At 30.2% G+C, this 21370-nt stretch overlaps 1 protein-coding gene across 1 annotated transcript in view; it reads left to right on the top strand.

The window, feature by feature from the left end:
- Positions 1-21370, top strand: part of LOC142324614 (tyrosine-protein phosphatase non-receptor type 13-like) — a 77220-nt gene that overhangs the window by 36527 nt on the left and 19323 nt on the right. Inside the window, exons 6-9 of the mRNA XM_075365471.1 lie at positions 3950-4162; positions 13919-14154; positions 17641-17732; positions 20821-21010. Of these exons, the coding sequence (XP_075221586.1) occupies positions 3950-4162; positions 13919-14154; positions 17641-17732; positions 20821-21010 (731 nt within the window). The remainder of the gene's footprint in view (positions 1-3949; positions 4163-13918; positions 14155-17640; positions 17733-20820; positions 21011-21370) is intronic.

The raw sequence follows: 21370 nt of genomic DNA, 5'->3' as shown, positions 1-21370 counted from the left end.
AATTATTTTATTATTCATTGTATATGCAGTTTTTAATTGAAAAGATTTAAATATTTTATTGATTTTTTGTAATTTATATTGTATTCAGTTTTAGCATATTTATATCTGTTATTATTATTTGTTAGTTTTATATTATCTTTTATATAAATTTTATTTTAATATATAATTTATTTAACTAATAACTACAATCAAAAGCTAATAAATAAATTATATATTAAAATTAAAATTATATATAATAATTGATAATTAAAAATTATCAATTGTGAACTATTTCTTATGAATTTCACTGTTTATTTTTTGCTTCAGTTTTTTATTCACAAAAGAGGATCATCTGGGTTGATTTTTGTCACAAACAGTTTCATCTTCTTCCATTGAATAATAAACCCATTTTCTCACATCTCAGTTTTTTTCTCATGTGTAATCCTCTTATTTGATGGTAAATTTCTGTAGATCAAACTTTTTTTGAATTTAAAAATCATATTACTATCTTTAAATGTCACATTTTGTGTTATTGTTGACACATTTTAAACGCTTAGGGAAAACAGATTACAACAATGAGACTTGGCACAGACTGAGCTAAAGCATTGGTGAACAAACCACTTCTGTATATCTCCAAAATAAATTTTGACAAAAACCTTCTTTTTTTTTGTCTTCAGTCATTTGACTGGTTTGATGCAGCTCTCCAAGATTCCCTATCTAGTGCTAGTCGTTTAATTTCAGTATACCCTCTACATCCTACATCCCTAACAATTTGTTTTACATATTCCAAACGTGGCCTGCCTACACAATTTTTTCCTTCTACCTGTCCTTCCAATATTAAAGCGACTATTCCAGGATGCCTTAGTATGTGGCCTATAAGTCTGTCTCTTCTTTTAACTATATTTTTCCAAATGCTTCTTTCTTCATCTATTTGCCGCAATATCTCTTCATTTGTCACTTTTTCCATCCATCTGATTTTCCTCCGGAACATTCTCCTATAGCACCACATTTCAAATGCTTCTAATCTTTTCTTCTCAGGTACTCCGATTGTCCAAGTTTCACTTCCATATAAAGCGACACTCCAAACATATACTTTCAAAAATCTTTTCCTGACATTTAAATTAATTTTTGATATAAACAGATTATATTTCTTACTGAAGGCTCGATTCGCTTGTGCTATTTGGCATTTTATATCGCTCCTGCTTTGTCCATCTTTAGTAATTCTACTTCCCAAATAACAAAATTCTTCTACCTCCATAATCTTTTCTCCTCCTATTTTCACATTCAGTGGTCCATCTTTGTTATTTCTACTACATTTCATTACTTTGTTTTGTTCTTGTTTATTTTCATGAGATAGTTCTTGCGTAGGACTTCATCTATGCCGTTCATTGTTTCTTCTAAATCCTTTTTACTCTCGGCTAGAATTACTATATCATCAGCAAATCGTAGCATCTTTAACTTTTCACCTTGTGCTGTTACTCCGAATCTAAATTGTTCTTTAACATCATTAACTGCTAGTTCCATGTAAAGATTAAAAAGTAACGGAGATAGGGAACATCCTTGTCAGACTCCCTTTCTTATTTCGGCTTCTTTCTTATGTTCTTCAATTATTACTGTTGCTGTTTGGTTCCTGTACAAGTTAGCAATTGTTCTTCTATCTCTGTATTTGAACCCTAATTTTTTTTAAATGCTGAACATTTTATTCCAGTTTACGTTATCGAATGCCTTTTCTAGGTCTATAAATGCTAAGTATGTTGGTTTGTTTTTCTTTAATCTTCCTTCTACTATTAATCTGAGGCCTAAAATTGCTTCCCTTGTCCCTATACTTTTCCTGAAACCAAATTGGTCTTCTCCTAACACTTCTTCCACTCTCCTCTCAATTCTCTGTATAGAATTCTAGTTAAGATTTTTAATGCATGACTAGTTAAACTAATTCTTCTGTATTCTTCACATTTATCTGCCCCTGCTTTCTTTGGTATCATGATTATAACACTTTTTTTGAAGTCTGATGGAAATTCCCCTTTTTCATAAATATTACACACCAGTTTGTATAATCTATCAATCGCTTCCTCTTAAATATATAACGCTATCTTAAATTCAGAACTTAGTATTGTTTCTCCCCTTTCATCCTCTTCAACTTCCTCTTCTTCCTCTATAACACCATTTACTAATTCATTTCCTCATAACTCTTCAATATATTCCACCCACCTATTGAGTATGCCTTTCATATTATAAATTAGTGTAACATCTTTGTTAAACACATTATTAATTTTTATTTATGTATCTCAAAATTTTCCTTAACTTTCCTGTATGCTCAGTCAATGTTCCAATGTGTTCATTTCTCTTTCCACTTCTGACACTTTTCTTTAATCCACTCTTCTTTCCCTAGTTTGCACTTCCTGTTTATAGTATTTCTTAATTGTCAATATTTCCTTTTACTTTCTTCATCACTAGCATTCTTGTATTTTCTACATTCATCGATCAACTGCAATATATCATCTGAAATCCAAGGTTTTCTACCACTCTTTGTTCCACCTAAGTTCCCTTCTGCTGATTTAAGAATTTTGTTTTTAACATTCTCCCATTTTTCTTCTAAATTTTCTACCCTTATCTTTTTTCTCAGACCTCTTACGATGTCCTCCTCAAAAATCTTCTTTACTTCCTCTTCCTCAAGCTTCTCTAAATTCCACAGATTCATACAACACCTTTTCTTCAGGATTTAAACCTCAGTCTACATTTCATTATCACTAAATTATGGTCGCTATCAATGTCTGCTCCAGGGTAAGTTTTGCAGTCAACGAGTTGATTTCTAAATCTTTGCTTAACCATGATATAATCTATCTGATACCTTGCAGTATCGCCTGGCTTTTTCCAAGTGTATATTCTTCTATTATGATTTTTAAACTGGGTGTTGGCAATTACTAAATTATACTTCGTGCAAAACTCTATAAGTCAGTCCCCTCTTTCATTCCTTTTGCCCAGCCCGTATTCACCCACTATATTTCCTTCCTTGCCTTTTCCAATGCTTGCATTCCAATCTCCAACTATTATTAAATTTTCATCTCCTTTTACGTGTTTAATTGCTTTATCAATCTCTTCGTATACACACTCTACCTCATCATCATCATGGGCGCTTGTAAGCATATAGATTAACAATCTAGGTTAACAATCATTGTCAGTTTAGGTTTTGATTTTATCCTTATTACAATGATTCTATCGCTATGCGTTTTGAAATACTCTACTCTCTTCCCAATCTTCTTGTTCATTATGAAACCTACTCCTGCCTGTCCATTATTTGAAGCTGAGTTAAATATTCTAAAATCACCTGACCAAAAGTCGCCTTCCTCTTCCCACCGAACCTCACTAATTCCTACTACATCCACATTTATCCTATCCATTTCCCTTTTTAAATTTTCTCCGACTCGTAGAATGTTATTTTTTAATTTTCTGGTGACCCCTTCCTTAGCAGTCCCCACCCGGAGATCTGAACGGGGGACTAGTTTACCTCCAGAATATTTTACCAAGGAAGGCGCCTCCATCATTGCTATATGAAAATGCAGAGAGCCACATTTTCTTGGAATAAAAGCAGCTGTAGTTTTCCATTGCTTTCAGCTGCGCAGTACTCAGAGGACTGAGTGATGTTGATATGGCCGTTTAAGTCATTCTGACTCACGCCCCTAACAATTACTGATAGAGCTGTTGCCCTCTTTCAGGAATCATAACTTAGTCTGGCTCTCAACAGATACCTCTCCGATATGGTTGCACCTTCGGTCCAGCTACTCTGTATCCCTGAGCACTCAAGCCCCCTCACCAACGGCAAGGTCTCATGATTCATAGAGAAGGGACAAAAACCTGTTTTTCTTTATTACTTAAATTAAAATTTTAATGACTTTACTGATATTATTGAAATAATAGAATTTTTTATGTGTTTATTATTATTTTATTTTTATTATTAATTTCCTTTGTTTAGGAGCACGGTTGTGGTGACTATTTCTTAATGGAACACTACATCTCAGAACATTATGTAACTACTGCTGGAGTATCTGAGCAACAAATTATAACACAGTTACAAGAAATACACAAGTCACGAAAAGGATTAGATCCTGGAAGAGCTGAAGAATTATTTGTCGGTCAAGCCATGCAGCTTGCAGAATATGGAATCCACTTCTATTCTGCACTCTCTGTTAGTTTCATTATTTATTAATATATTATATTTTTGTGTAGTATATTTGGTGATAGCTGAAAATTTGAATTGAGCTTATCCAATCACACATCTCAGACAGTACTAGAAAGAGGTGTTCTTGATCAAAAGTTATGGAATAAATGGCCTGCTACTTTTTTCCTTAGATCATACACCTACATTTTCAATTAATAGTTGATGCATTAGCCAGACTAAAATGTGGTGTGTAGAATAAATATGCTTAATTATTTTTGGATTAAAAATCACTAGTCAGCAAGATTTAAGAAGACTAGATAGTACATAAATTTATATATAATGGATTTATAAGATTCCCCATCACCAGTCCTTTGAGCATCAGCCAAGATCTATAGAATGCCAACAAATAGAATAGAATGGAAAGGGAGTGGAGAATGAGAAAGGGACAATCTATCCAAAAAGTGATTGTGAACAAAATAAATAACTCCATGCAAAATAGTAGTTGTGTTCTCCAGGTAGTGGATACGTTCATTCCACACAATTCTCCAGAAAGTTGTGATATCTTTACACAGACTATTATACCAGTTCATTACTGATTTTTTTTTTTTTTTTTTAACAGTAAATGTATGTATTTACACTCATACTATATTTTAGATAATCGTACTATATTTATATATTTACATACTCATACTATATTTATACTGTTTTGGAAGTAATAGAGAGGAATAACTTTTAGTGTTCAGATTAAAGTTATAACTTTGAAAATGTTGGAAGGAGGATTTGAAGTTCTGGTTGTAAAGCTTATTATAAATTGTCTATAAATAAATAAACCTTCTGTGTCTGTCTTTCTAACATGGTGAATTTTACAAATTTTACTTCCCTGTAACAGCCTATTCTAATAATATTCTAAGCATTCTATTCCAATCACTTACTGACAACAGCCTGTTCAAACTGTTTCCATTTTCTGCAAAATCTAATTGTGATTAATTTGCTGGATTAGAAAAATGTTAAATTAGTATTAACTCCCATACCCCATTTGGGGTAACCCCCATTTGGAATCTAGTTTTGTAAAATATTATTAATAATTAATGTAGTTTGATAATTAATTATACTTGAAATTAATTTTCGCTTAACAATACACATTAATAACAGATTTACTTCTAACATTTGTGTTCTTTTGATTGACACAAGTTATTGTAAGATTATCATTATCATATTGCATAGGATCACTTTTGTCAGCTCATTATCCAAGTCTCTTAAAAGGGACTGTTTGGGCCTTGCAGTCCTCCCAGTACTTTTTCATAAGTTCTGATCTCTATGCTCTTCTGGTGTTGAAAATGCTTGTTGTGAGTTTCTTTCTTGTGAGTGTGGAACGAGATTTTTTTTCATTTCCTTCAGATTAGAGCCTCTCTTATTTTTCTGATCCATCTGCATTCTGGCTTGTTTTTCAAGCCGAGATTGTACTGTACCAACTGTTTCAGAAGTTTCAAATCTTACATCCTCAAGATCTGTTAAATCATACATCCTCAAGATCTGTTCAGAGAATCCTAGTCTCCTCTTACGCATGGTAACAGTGATGGGTTCTAACTCTTTGTACACAATTTTGTTGGACATGATCCACCATGCCCGTTTTCCTGGTACTTTTTGTTGATGCAGGTTTTTCCAATTCTTTTGATTTTCTAGAGTCTATTGGTTTTTGATTGTTCAGTGGAAGAGTGTTTCTGCTGCATATGTAGCTTCCAGTTTTATAACTGTGTTGTAGCGTCTTATTTTTGCATTTACGAATATTCATTTTTTACTGTAGGTGTACCAGTTTAATTTTTGTGCTTTAGCTAGTTTGTTTGTTTTTGCTTGGATTGAGTTTTTTTTTTGTTAAAGTTGTTTATTATTATTTCTCTGAGGTATTTAAGTTCAGTTACTATTTTGACTTTATTATCATTTATGTTTACTGTTTACTGTTTATGTTTTGCATTTATGAATATTCATTTTTTACTGTAGGTGTACCAGTTTAATTTTTGTGCTTTAGCTAGTTTGTTTGTTTTTGCTTGGATTGAGTTTTTTTTTTTGTTAAAGTTGTTTATTATTATTTCTCTGAGGTATTTAAGTTCAGTTACTATTTTGACTTTATTATCATTTATGTTTACTTCTTTTAATTGTGTTGATTTTTTGGGTATAATTTCTGTGTTTTTGAGTGATATTTTGAGACCAGTTTTATTTGCAATGTCTTGAAATTCTAACATCAATGTTTTGTTTGTCAGCAGTGCCTTGTCATCAGCAAAACCAAGGCAGTTTGTTTTGATTTTTTGGCCTTTTTTTTATTTTTGGAAGGCACTTTTTGAACCATTCCTCATTACCATTTCCAGAGCACAGTTGAATAGTAGCAGTGAGAGTTTATAACCTTGGTGCAGCCATGTTTTTATCTGAAATGGTTCTGAGAGCTCGCCTCTAAATTTTACCTTTGACTTACTGTTTGTGAGGGTCAGTTTTATCACATGTATTAATTTGCTATGCAGTCCGAGGTGTCATAGAATTTTTAATAGGGATTCTCTGCAGATGCAGTCAAGCTTTCTTGATATCTACAAATATTATCACAAAGTTATTTTAGCTTGAAACTCATGATCTGGTCTGGAAAGCTCCTCCAGGGTCCCTGGTATTGTCCTAGTTTTTTGTACAGTTGTGAACAGATCCTGTTGAGGTTGATTCTTAAAAGAACTTTGTATGTTGTGTCTAGGAGTGAGATTCTCCTGTAATTGTTAGGGTCCGTTTTGTCCGCCTTTTTGTGTAGCAGGTGGATGAGGGCTGCCATCCAGGATTCTGGTAGTTCTTCTTTGATTCAGATGTTGACAAACTGTTGATGAAGGGTTATTTTTGTTGGTCTTCCTCCATGTTTCCAAATCTCTACAGAGGTCTGATCTGCTCCCATTGCTGTGTAATTCTTCATCTCATCTAGTATGTGGTAGACTTCTTTTATTGTGGGAAGGTTGATGTTTTCCAGTGGTACTGTTATTGGGGTGCTGGTGTCAGGAGCTTTGGAGTTCTGTCAGTTCTTCACAATTAGGAGTTTCTTGAAATATTTAACTAGGATTTCTGTGTTGTCTTTATTGTTATGGACCAGTTTACAGTTTTTATTCTTTATTAGTAGGTTTGGGGTTCCATATTTTTTGAGCTTATTTTTTAAGGTTTTGTAGTAGTCTCTTGATTGTGTTTTATTGAAATCTTCTTCTACTGACTTCAGTGGGTCTTTATGGTGTTGTCTTTTTATTCTCCTTAGTGTTCAGGTGATTTCTTTTCTTTGTTTTACAATATTTTGGAAGGATGTTCCTGATTTTTGGGGTTGGTGAAATAGCCGTGCTTGATGTCTTTCACAAATGATATTTTTTGTAGGATTTTATTGGGACTAATTCTTTTACGATTTGTTTATCGATGGTTGTTATTTTGGTTGCTTTTTGGTAATCTTCATTCTTGATTAGTTCGGTAGGGTCTATTTTTCTTTTATATTTAGGGACTAGGATTAGTGCTTCCTTTGGGGAATGAATTCAATTTTAATTTTGACTGTGTAGTGATCTAAGGTTATGTTTACTCTTCAGAGGACTTTTACGTTGTAGATCTCTATGTGATAGTGTTTGTCAACACTATCTTAATGAAGACATGATCTAGTTGCCAGCTTTTGAATTTTTAAGGTTTTGTCTTGAAATATGTGGATTTTGAGATTAGTTTGTGGTTTCTGCAGAGACCGATGAGCCTGTCCGTTTTTCATTTGTTCTCTTTATGGCAGGTGATTTTCCAATGATGTCACAGTATTTTCTTTCTCTTCCTAGTTGAGGGTTGAAGTCTCCAGTTAGTCGTTTAACTGATTTTTGAGGATGTTATTTATGGTCTGGTCAGGTAGGTCCCAAAACATTTCTGTTTCTTTAGGATCTTTTGGAGATATTTTTTTATTATTAGTGGGGGCGTGGGTGTTTATTATGGTGTAGATTTTATTATATGCTTTTAGGATGTGTTATTGAGATTCTTGGCAATTGTGACTTGAATTTTTGTGTAGAATCTATTACTTTAAGCTGACCAAAATGCATGTTTAAAACTTTGGGATGTTTTCATCACTACGGTATACTCTTCCCAGGTATACCATTGTAGAGCCTATATCCTTGAGATTCCATTGCATCCTGGTCGGTGTTTGTTATTTCCTGCAGTCCCATGATGAGAATTTTGTGTTGATCCATTAGGTCGGTTATTAATTTTAGTGTACCAGTCTGCTTGAGATTTTATATTGTGTGTGAAAATGTAGGTGATTTGCTTTGGTTTGATTTTGGATTGTATTGTTCTTGTTCATGCGTGCATTGTTAGGGCATTCCAATGCTTCTGATTGCATATTATCTTCTAAGTGGCAACCCATCATATCTGAATGCTGCCATCTCTGATCTCTCTGGTGTTGCTTGGTTCAGCTGTTAGATTATTTCATAAAAGACCTTTCATGGTTGACTGTCAAGGGGTCATCTGTGGTGGGACTATGTCCTGAGTTACAACTCCAGATGTGATCTAGTAAGGTTATGGTGGGGCATGACTTGATATATGAAGTTGTGAAGTTTATTTAGATTCACTTCACCAGACAGATTTCCTCTATTTGTTCCGGATATCCAGGCACACCTCATGGAGGCTTGATCTGACCTTTGTTAAAGTTGTTATCTTGGAGAAAAGTTAAAAAGTCTGATGCTAATCATTACTCCCTTTCCGTTTTTATTGTATTGATTCATTTTCTGTTCAGTAATATTTAATTATTTAAAGGAATTGATTTCTTAATGGCTATCAGAAAAAAAATTTATTTAATATAAGATTTTGAAAACATATTTTATGTTTTGAGTTGCATATGTTGCAATCATCTGTAATTTGTGTTGCTAATTGATCATTTTTATTCTAGTGTCAGCTGATGGTTTTTGTTTTGAAAGTTTAATTTTATTTGGTTCTTTTTTTGTTTTTTTTATAATATCAAGATATTGTTCATGGCTGTGAATTTGTGATATGCCATGAACATAAGAGGTATTTGGGTCTATATTTCTTTGGAGGGCTCTTATGATATTTATTGTTTATTTGTTCGAAGCTACTTCCTTTTGCCCAATATGGAAAATTGTTCAACTGAAAGAAACAGTTCTTATATATTCCAAGTCTGTTGTATTTGTTTGCTGATTGTGTTGCTAATTTTTCTCATTAATATTGCAGATTTGCTAATTACTATCTTTAATGTTGCTTTTATTTCAATTTCTTCATTCTTTTATTAGAAAATGTATTGCTTAACTACTATGAAAGTTCTCTTCAGAACCATAAATATATCCTGATTGGTGAAATAATAAAATTTTAATTTTTCTTTGTGGTCAAGTACTCATTTTAATAAAAGAATTCAATTTTACTATAATTTATCACAAACTGCATAAATATAGATATAGTTAATCCCCTAATATTGTAAGATATACAGGTTGTAACATGAATTAACATCGTAATGTTAAAAAGCGTTCAGAGCATTTATTACTATATTTCCAAAAAATGTTTAATTTTCTGTTTTATCTTTTATATTCTTTTAAATAGCAATTAATATTTCATGAACCAATTGAAATATCTATTAAAATTCAGCTCATCGAAATCTAAACATTTTATAAAAATCTTCTTTTTTTTCAGTTTTCAAAACTACTATTTCAATTTTTGAATCATTAATCCTCTTAGTTCGTTATAATCAGTAAGATTTGAAATACTGTATTCTGAAAAATGTTAAAAAACAAAGTTGAAGTAAAAATTATTATGCTGTGTCATTGCTTCAATTTCAAAATGGGTAAGGGAAATGAAAACATGCTGAGAATTCATTGTAACTTATTCGTTTCAGAACTGGAATATTGACACTATAAAATTTTGATCAACAATGATTTTGTTAAATGAGAATAAATAACTGATTCTTATAGTATTATTCATACTGATTTCAAATATGAAATCAGAATTATTTTATCAGGCTTAGATTTTTTGTAACTACGATTCTTATTTTCAGTTAGTATCATGCAAGAACTCCATAGGCATAGAATTTTGTTAACATATTTTATTATATTATGTATCAACTAAATAGCTTTTGTTTATTTATTACAGTCCCTTAATTACTGTCACGTCGATTTGTTAGACATTAGTCATCATGACTAAATTTTTACACTAAATAAAATGAACAAGAATGTGTCTTATACTTACTAGTTTCATCTTTCTATAAACATATCATCCACTCATTAGTTACTTCTGTCGTTATTGCATTTACTTATAAACTGTCATACAGACTAGAGAATTATTTTAAATCTTTCATTCAAGTGTGGGTGAGTTCTCACGTGTGCAACATTCAGTTTAGTGGCTGGCTTTCATTTGTGCAGGTATATGTTGTTTAGTAGAGTGAATGTTTATTAAATTAGTGTGTTTATAAAGTGTTTCTTTTTAAACAATGCTAGTTATTGTAATTTATTAACAATGCCTTGCAGTTGCATTAATCATCCAAACAATTTCTGCTACATTTGTAGTGAGGTAACATTGAAATCACAGAAAATAAATATAACTCCACTGATAAAAAAGTTGCATGAAGTGTATTTTGGATGTAAATTAGGTGATCAGGACAAATCTTGGGCTACTTATATTTGCTGTGCTTCTTGTGTAACATTGTTGACTGATTGGCTAAATGGATCTTGTCACATGCTATTTGCAATTCCAGTGGTTTGGAGAGAACCGAAGGATCACACCACATTGTTATTATTGTGTAATAAAAATATCTGGGATAAAAGCTAAAACTAGATGTACTGTTAAATACCCTGATATTCCCTCTGCCATGTGGCCAGTGCTACATAACCAAGAGCTTCCAATTCCAGTACCACCAGAAATATGGAACAGATGAAGATGAAAATGTTGAATCTTTGCTGACTTATCAGGCAATGAAGAAAGATATCCAGACTTTTTATAAAATTGATATACTGAACCCCATTTAAGTAATCAGTCAGAATTAAATGATTTGGTGGTCCGTATCAAAAAAATCAAGCAAGAAATACTGGCATCAAAACTGAAAGAATTTGGCATCTTTTACAACCAAACCTTAAAAGTGCTTTCCGTGACAGAATCAACAGTCAGAATCTGAAAATTTCTTCCCTCAGTACAAAAGTATTTTGTAATTACGTGGATTCTTTGCTAGAAGCTTTGGGACAAGTGCACCGTCCTGACAAATGATGGCCTTTTATTTGACTCATCTAAGCGTAGTTTAAAAGCTGTTCTACTTCACATTGGAAATAAATTCCCATCAATATCATTAACATACACTGTTCACATGAAGGAATCTTATGAAAATATTAAACTTGTGTTGAGCAGGATTCAGTATGAGAAATGTTTATGGCATATTTGTGGAAATCTGAAAGTAACAGTGCTTTTACTTGGACTCCAACTGGGATATACTAAATGCTGTTACTTTTTGTGCAAGTGGGACAGCAGGGATAGGAAACGCCATTACATAAAAGAGTAGTGGCCAAAGAGGTAGGTACTGACTGTAGGAGAAAATAATGTTGTTAGTCAGGCATTAGTAAAATCAGAAAAAGTTTATCTCTCACCACTACACATTAAGCTAGGTTTATTCAAAATGTTTTTTTAAAGCAATGGATTGTAATGGTGCAGGGTCTCAGTTTCTAAAAAATAAATTCCCTATTATAAGCAATGTTAAAATAAAGGAAAGTATATTTGTTGGACCACAAACAAGAAAACTAATGAGTGATCTGGTGTTTGAGGAATGTTTGATTGACTTGGAGGTTGCTGCACGGAAATCATTTCAAAATGCGGTAAACAACTTCCTAGGAAACCATAAGGTCAGTAATTACAGAGAACTTGTGACTTAACTCCTTCAAAACTACAAAGAACTTTGGTGTAATTTGTTCAATCAAAATCCATTTCTTATATTCACATATGGATTTTTCCTAAAAATATCGGCACTGTCAGTGATGAACATGGAGAATGCTCTCACCAAGAGATATCTACAATGGAAACATGTTACCAGGGTAAATGGAACCCAAAAATGTTAGATGACTACTGTTAAAATCTAAACAGGGATTAACATTCAGCAAATTTCAGCAGAAAATCCAAAAGAAATAGGTTTTAGTTTGAGTATAAAATGCATATAATGTATTTTCATATTACGTTCATCATACATTTTTTGTTTCAAAAGAAATTTCAATTACAAAAAACTGAGCTTGATAGAAAAAATCTATTAACATATATGAAATCAGCATTAAAAATACTATAAGAATCAGCCATTCACTCTCATTTAACAAACAAAAAATTAAATTTTGTTGACCAGTGTAATTTTTGCTACAACTCTTAACAAAAATCATACTTGAATTAGTAAAATGTCATTTTGTTCAGAATTATGCATCTCAGATATCACCTATTGAAAAACTGATTTAATAGCTAACAAGTAATTAAGGTGAAATAGCAACATTTTATAATTTTAATAACCTAAATTTATATATTTAGTAAACAAATTTGCTTAAAGATTTAAACTGAATTTTAGTAGGATATTTTAATAGAACATTAATATTAAGTTATGAATTTAACATTAAGTTATGAATTTTTGTTAAATCTAAAGATAGATTAAAAATTTATTTTTGGATTTATGTTTATAGGATATTTTTTCTTATCTTAAAGACCCATATCACTTCCTGAAATTATTAGGTTTATTCATTTTACACTCGGTACGTTATAAAAATTACATATCTGCAAACATAACTTTATTGTCACATGTTGTAATAAATGTGTTTCCTTTGTATAAAGTAAATTGCATCCGAGCAGCAGAATATAAATGTATAAGTTACAAAAATTAAATTCTCCATTTGATGTTTTATCTTTTTCTACAATTTTCACAGATATCTCAGCTCCAACAGAAGATTTTGTGGAAATTAAAATAACAACATAATTAATGAAAGTTTATGTGATATACTTGGATTACTTTATGTTTAACATTAATATGAATATTATTTTAATATTTTAACTATATTATTAATTTAATTTCTAGAAAATGTTCTGATAAGCATAAATCTCTGTGACAGTACTAAACATGGAGGAAAAAATAAAACAATTAGTGGGAAAATTAATTCTTATGCATGTAATTATCTTTAATACAATTATCATTTACTTATAATTAACATTTGCTTTCATACTGTAATAAAGAGTTCAGTATAATTAGATATGACCTCCAACAGTAGCTTCTTTTCAACAATTATTGAACTTTTTTTCTCTGTATGGTCTATTATATACACGTTCAAAGTTTTATTTGAAATACAATATGCTTCTATACACTTTTATTCATAAATTATAACTGTAAATTAAAAAGGATTTTACAATAATTTAATATATTTGTTTTCTACTTCTTTGTTTTTTTATGTTATCTTTTGTTTTTATCTCATATACTGCTTTTATTTAATTGTTTAATTCTTTGTTCAGATCCTTTTTTTAAACTTTTACCAGTTATTTATTTTTTTAAAATAAATTTCTGGTAAAAAAATAAAATAATTACCTTACTATGTATAATTAATATTAAGTTATTGTAAAATCCATTTTAATTTACTATTGTAATATCTGGATAAAAATGTATAGAAGCATATTATATTTCAGATAAAATATTGAAGTTATATAATAAACCATATAGAGAAAAAATAATTCAGTAGAATTGTTGGAGACAAGCTATTATATGTTTGCAAATTGGAAAGTTGTATTTATAATAAAAGTTTGTATTTTCAGTTGGCTTCAGGAAGAGAAGGATCAAATACAGAAGTTTGGTTAGGTATCAGTGGGAAAGGAATTTCAGTTTGTCCAAAACATTGTTGTGGTTCAAATTCTCTTCGTCTTCCAACACTTCCTCTTTCTCAAATGTTCCTTTGGAATAATATAAAAAAACTTTGCTACTCTAAGCAGAATTTTGAACTTATCCCTCAAGGAAAATCAGTAAAATTAAAATTTAAAATGGACAGTAATAAGTAAGTATTCTTCTAGTGTGATGTATCTATTAATTACATATACATATAAGCCTTATGTTTAATAAATTATCACGTTATTGTAATACATCAGTTATATAGTTGAATTGATATAAGATCATCATTATATGTTGTCCTTTTGTTTATTTAATACAAGAAATAATATAAATATAAACTGTTGTAAAAAGAACCTTCTCAAAATACAAAAACTTAAAGGATGGTTTTTATTGTATTAAAGTTAAACAAAACATTATAATACAAATCCATGGAGCTGATTTATTTAATATGGAATTTGGCAACATCCATTTTTTTTATATTAATAATGTATTTTATGATTTTACTCTGATCAAGGTTTTACCATGGTTTTCCTTGATTCATTTAGGCAGTGCAAGGCAGTTGTTTCTATCCATGGATTAGCATATGAGGTCTGTAAATAAAGTAATGAGATTAGTTTTTTTGTTAACCAAAGTGGCAACACTAAAGTTATTAGTAAACATGTGGTTATATGAACAACTGGTTTTTTATTAAATATTAACAAATACCTAATAGTATTGTTACCACATGAGACATAAACAGACTTTTCATGAAACGAGTTTTTGTTGTGTGTTACAAAAATGAGTGATACTAATTATGAGCAACATTGTGCAATGAGGTTTTGTGTTAAACTCGGTGGGAATTTACTGAACTTTTTAAAAATTGAAAAGGTGCATATGGAGATGACACTCTGTCACGAGCTCAAGTTTTTAGGTTGTTTAAAGCATTTTCAGGTGGTCAGGAATCAGTTGTAGATGATCTACGCTCAGAAAAACCATTAACATCAAAAAGTGATAACAGTGTTTAGCGAATCAGAGATTTGATATGGTTTGAACAGTGATTAACTGTCAGAATAATTGCTGAACAATTGAATTTGAACCATACCGCAGTCCATTAAATTTTGACTAACGAATTGGACATGAAAAAAGTTTGTGCAAAACTCGTCCCAAAAAACTTCATTGCTGAACATAAAAACAACAGAGTGGAAGTGTGCCCTGATCTTCTAGGGCGAATTAAAACTGATCCTGATTTTCTAAAAAAAAAATATTATTACTGGTGATGAATCTTGGATATTTGAGTACGACCCAGAAACAAAATGCCAGAGCAAGGAGTGGCACACTTCAAACTCACCACGTCTCAAAAAAGTAAAAATGATCAAATTAAAACCATGCTAATTTGTTTCTTTGATAGTAATGGCATTGTCCATAAGGAATTTTTGCCTACAGGACAGACTGTAAAGACTGTGGAAAACAGTGCATGAGACCAGCCACCAAAGAAAACTGAATGCTGCATTATGACAGTGCACCTTGTCACACTGCACTCTCAATTAATGAGTTTTTGGGAAAGAAAAACATTCCTGTAATTCCTCAGCCACCTTTTTCAGCAACTTGAGTCCCTACGACTTTTTCCTGTTCCCGACTTTAAAAAAACACCTCAAAGGACACCATTTTGGAGCAGTAGAAAAAATATAAAAAAATGTAACCAACCATGTGAAGGATATTCCAATTTCTGAGTTCCAACACTGGTACGAAGGGTGGAAAAACTGTTTGAAGCATTGCATGGCTTCCCAAGGGAACTATTTTGAAGGTGATAAGAGTCCATGTATAATTGGATTTTAAATAAAAAGTTTTTCCAGTCTCATTACTTTACTTACAGACCTCTTATCTACCTATTCCTGAATGATCTGTTTAATGTATTATTATATATTGACCACAATAAAATAATCATTTATCTGATTAAGAAGAGTAACACGAAAAGCAAAGGAGAAATGTCTTGTAGTAATATTTACAATATTTAATATTACCACTAGGATTTGAGTTATTTTCTGCCGTTACTAGCATTGTCACTCTAACATCTGTAGTTAATGCATTTTGGAATACCTCCATTCCCAAAATTACTTTTAACTCTGAATCTTCTTGCGTTGGAATCATTGAATAAATAATTATTGTAAGCTCCTCCCACTGCTCATCCCTACTGTCATGACCTTCTTCTGCTTTGATCTTCTTGCTTTAATGGTTATACAATTTCTTGAAACTAATTCTTCTGATTCTTTATTTTAACAATTTTAAGTTTTTTTTAAATATTACATTAGTTTTAGTATTTATTTGTTAATTAATTATCTCCTGTAACAATAAAAATTAAATTTGGTAGGTCATTAAAGACAAGGCAAGATCACCATCATGCACTAACCAGATCTCCAATAAAAAGTAGATAAATGTTTTCTGAGCAAGTCAGGAGAGAGTGTAATAATCTACAAAAAGAATCATCTTTCTTAAAATAAATAAATAAAATTATTTGTATAAAAAAACTCACTAATCCTAATAAAAAAATAAATAAAAATGTCCCTGATAGAAAAAGATGACCTAACTTTTTAATATAAATTATGTAAGTGGAAATAGTTTTATAATATTTTTAAAAAGTACTCAAAATATTCAGGCATCATCAGATTTTTTCTGAATGATTTATAATTTTTGTACATGTCAGATTTAATTTTAAAATAATGTGATGAGATAATGAAGGGATTTTTAAAAATAATATTTATAAAAACATCTATATCTATAACAGGTTGTTTTGAAAGTTAGGTTATCCTTTTCTGTCTGGAACATTATTATTATTTTTTTTTATGTTTCTAGGATGGGTGAGTTTGTCATAGAAATAATCTGTAAGTATGATTTATTTATTGTAGTGTAAATAAATACATGTACTAAGTATAAATGATCGGATGGATATACATCATATTGTTCACCATAGATGTTAATTTTTTTTTAAATCTAAGTTATGCTGTAAACAACTTTTTTCAGTTATAAATTACTTATATCAAATTACTATTATTGAGATTTCATTTTTCAAACATAAAATTCGATCTTTAGGAGAAAAAAGTTGAACATTTATAGTGTGTAAGAAAATATTAACATATTATTTAGGGAAATAGTAGTGTCCAAGAAAATGGATCCAACAAGAACAAATACAAAAATATTGCCTGAATTTTCCCTTAAAATAGATCTACTGTAGAAATAAATAAAAAAATTAAATTTAACTTTTAATAGTTAAAAATAATTTTTAAAAACTTGTTGAGTAACTTGTGGATAATAAAATTCAAAAAGAGCAGAAATGAATTGTGCTGCAGTGTAGCTGAAGTGGTTTTGAAAATTTTATTCTAACAATAAAATTTTCAAAACATATTGGTCACAGCACAACAGTAAAGGAAATAGAAGAATATAGGACAAAAATATGATATTAAGGAAATTAATTCACATACAGTAGAATTAAATTGTTTAACCTCTCCTTTAAAAACTGTGTTATTTGAATATGTTGGAAGAAAATCAAAAATTGATTTTGAGATGGTTGACCAGGTTACAGTTACAGTATTTATCTATTGTTCATTAATTGTTAAATTTGACTGTAGTATTGATTTGATTTTAATAATCTTATTTATTATTGATAACTTTCTTCCAGAAGCTATTCTGTGTTTCATTTGGCTTCTCTCCATCATAAGTTTTTTCTTAAATTAAGGACTGAAATGAGCTCTCTTCAAGGTTTAGCTACTGGTAAGTTATAAATAGCAACTTGTTTTTCATTTAGTGATGAATTATTTTCTTATATAAATAAACTTTGTAATAACTTTAAAATAAAACAATATTACTGTTATAATTAATACTAATATTTACTTGTAAGCATCTTTTTTTCAAAGGTATGTGGGTAGTTTGTTTTATGTAAGGGAAATTAGAAATTTAGATATTATATTCTATAAAACAAGATTGGATCCAATTAAGAAAAGGAAGTTATTATACTTTTATCAACTTATTATACTTTTTATTTTATAGTATGTTATTTTATTTTAATTACTAATTTGTGGACCCAGGTAGTTTTAAAATTATTAACTTGAAAAATTCAGAAAAAACCAATTATCATTTTTATTTACTAAATAAATTTTCTGAAAGTATTAAAAGAAACTTTTTTTCTGAATTGCATGTCTTACAGAAGTTTTATGTAAATAATGAAATGAAGTCAGTCTGAAATGAATAATGAGTTAAAAATAAAAATTTATTATAAAATTTGTGTAATCCACAATGCCTAAAATGTAAAATTATCAGAAACAGGTTTGGAGAATAAATTTAACCTCTTTAAGCAATTATTTATACAAAAAATATGCTGTTGAAATGTAAGCTCAAGTTTTCATGTATAAAAATAAATTATTTTGATATTATTATTTAGAAGATTCTATTTCAATGATCTGCAATAAATTTTTTTGTCACCTGAACAAGTTTCAGTGAGGTAAGGGATAACATTCAGCTGATTATTTCTCTGCTAGGTAATCAATCACATGTTTAGTTAAACTTTTATTGGTGTGCTCCAAAGTAGTTTCAATATTTTAAGTATAGCGTATAATATGATTAAGCTACTACTCTTTCCTCTTCTGCTATCAGAGCACTGTGATGTGCAATGATATTACTGCTAATTATAATTTATTTAATGTCAAAGAGAGTCATAAATAGCTAATATTTTATTCTACATATTTCTGTGTAGTTTTTTAATCTTATATTAGTGCAATCAATCATAATTTTCATCGCACCCCCTCTAATACAATAACAATACTCATTGTTATTGTACAGTAAAAATGTATTTTGAGTATTTTGACGCTAAAGTTACACCACAACCTTAATTACAAACCTTACAAATTACCAAGAATAAGTAAATTTATTGATATTTGGCAACACTGATCCACTGCATTGACAAAACCAGAATTGTTGCCTCTCTATTGCTCTCTGTCATACATCCACCATATCAAACATTATCGTGGCTTCGCAAGAAGTTCCAATTTATCTTGAACATTCTGGAACATTGCACGATCATCTGCGTAAAAATGTATAAATGCTGCACCTCATTCAATTCCACCCAGTCTCAATCAAGTCAATCCTTCAATCGCTATCAAATCTATCATGATGTGTATGTTGTAATTTGCCTGTTAATTGTATTTCACGTTATTAAATATTCATGGCAGTAGATTTATACAGAATTATGGTTAAATGTTTAAGTGGACATAAGTGAGCATTAGACGATAGTGAAGCATCAAAAAATACACAGATGAGTGTGGTTCTGAAAATAAAATCAACAGAATGTTCTCAAGAATACTTAAATTTTGGGTTTACCAGCACTGAAGTAAATGAAGAAGAAAGGCCCCTGTATGTCATTTGCTCAAAACTTTTGGCAGCAGATAGCATGAAACCGAATAAACTTAAATGACATTTGGAAACACTTCATAGTGAGTACGTTAACAAACCCTGAGAATTCTTTGAATTTAAATTAAAATCATATGAAAAGCAAATATCATTTTTAAAAAAAGCTTTGTAAATGAAATAGCTTTACTTTTCTCTTACAAAATTTCATATAAAATAGCCAGATGTAAGTTGTAGTAAGCCTCACACCATTGGTAAAGAGCTTATTTTGTCAACTGCAATTGAGATTGTAGAAACTATGTTTGGAGATAATTTTGGCAAACAATTGCAGTCCATATCTCTATCAAATGATACTGTTGCTCATTAAATTGATGATATAATATTTTTGCTCCCTGATTATGAATTAAAAGATGAAATTGCCATTTTTCTAGAAGAAAACTAACCAGAAGCTGAGAAGTTTTGAGATAGTTTATTTGTAATGGAATTTAGAAATTAAATACCTTTAATCTTTAACTCCATGGAGCAAATACACATATGTTGATACGAGTAGTAAAGTTAATGCATTTTGTAGAAAATTAGAATTTTGGAGCAGTAATTTAAAGCAAAAAAAACCTAGAAGTGTTTGCAAATGTGGATAAATGTGTTAAAACTTGAAAGGTTGAGGAACAACATGTGAAAGTTGTTTTTATAACCATTGAAAATCATTTAGTCACGCTGGCAAAGTATTTTCTTGCTGACGACAACTTGTAGGAACTTACGAGTGGGTTAGCAATCCATTTCAAAGTATTCCTGAAGGCCTTTCATCTGCCAAGGAAGAAATCCTAATAGACTTCACAGTAAGTAGCGAAATCAAAAGATAGTTTAGTAATAAATCACTCTTTGAATTTTGGGCAGGGATGGATGAGTTTTCTGCACTGAAAACAAGTGCAGTTCATACACTTACCATTTTCAACATGCTACCTTTGCAAAACTGGATTTTCTGTGGTGGCTGCTTTGAAGACAAATATAGATCTCGGCTAAATGTAGAAAACGAATTCGAAGTGAATTATTAAACATGTTTTTCATTTAGTTTTGCTAAGTTAATTATTAAATACATAGTGCAGTACTGATACAATCCTATTTATAAGTGTACATCAGTGTAAATGTGTGTTTTATTATTTATTATGTCAGAATGTATTTTGTTTTGCTTTACTTTCAGTAAATTAATAAATTTTTTAATAATATTTTCTTTTCAATATTGCATGCTCCCTAGCGTACCCCATAGGTTGAGAAACATTGTATTAGTAACATAGTAATCAAAACTACAATTCAACTAAATAATGCAAAAGACTAATAATGAATATATTTTTGGATAAATTCACTTCAGATATCTAGGTAAATAACTTGACAAATGTCTTATATATAATGCAGTTAATAAATGTTTTTTAAAAAGTATTATTTCCACATGTTTTTTTTTTAGAATTTGGTATTCCTGTTAGAAAAAAAGAAAAGGATATCTCAAAAACTGTTTATTACATAAGTTCAAATGCTAACAGAACAAATGATAGTTTGTTAAAAAGATCTGCTAGTTTTTTTAGTCCTGAAAGAGTCATATTTCGTGGAAAGACTGCCAATCATTGCCGGAATGTTGGAAAGTTGAGTAGTGAAAGGTATGTATGATTTTTATAGCATAGTTTTATTGTGCTGTATCTTACATTTTCTTTACATGTAAATATTTTTGACTTTTGTTAAAAAAAAAGTAGAAAGGAAAAGAAATCCAAGCAGTAGAATCCTGACTGGTTTTATTCCTAAAGGTGTAAGATTGCCTATAAATTTATCTTTAATAAATTGATAAAATGGTTTATGTAACAATTTTATGTGACATATTTCATTTTTAAGCTACCTCAAGTTTTGACCACTATTTAATGTTGTGATATTTGTTTGTTGTTTGTTGTTTGATTTCTCCAATGTTTAAAAAATTGATTATATTTAATAGCTTATTTAATAACCTTGTATTTTTATTTTCTTCC

Source organism: Lycorma delicatula, chromosome 1 (genome assembly GCF_047948215.1).
Source record: "Lycorma delicatula isolate Av1 chromosome 1, ASM4794821v1, whole genome shotgun sequence".
NCBI classification, from domain to species: Eukaryota; Metazoa; Arthropoda; class Insecta; order Hemiptera; family Fulgoridae; genus Lycorma; species Lycorma delicatula.
The sequence above is the reverse complement of the archived record's forward strand: the minus strand, read 5'-3'. Positions and strand labels throughout refer to the sequence as shown.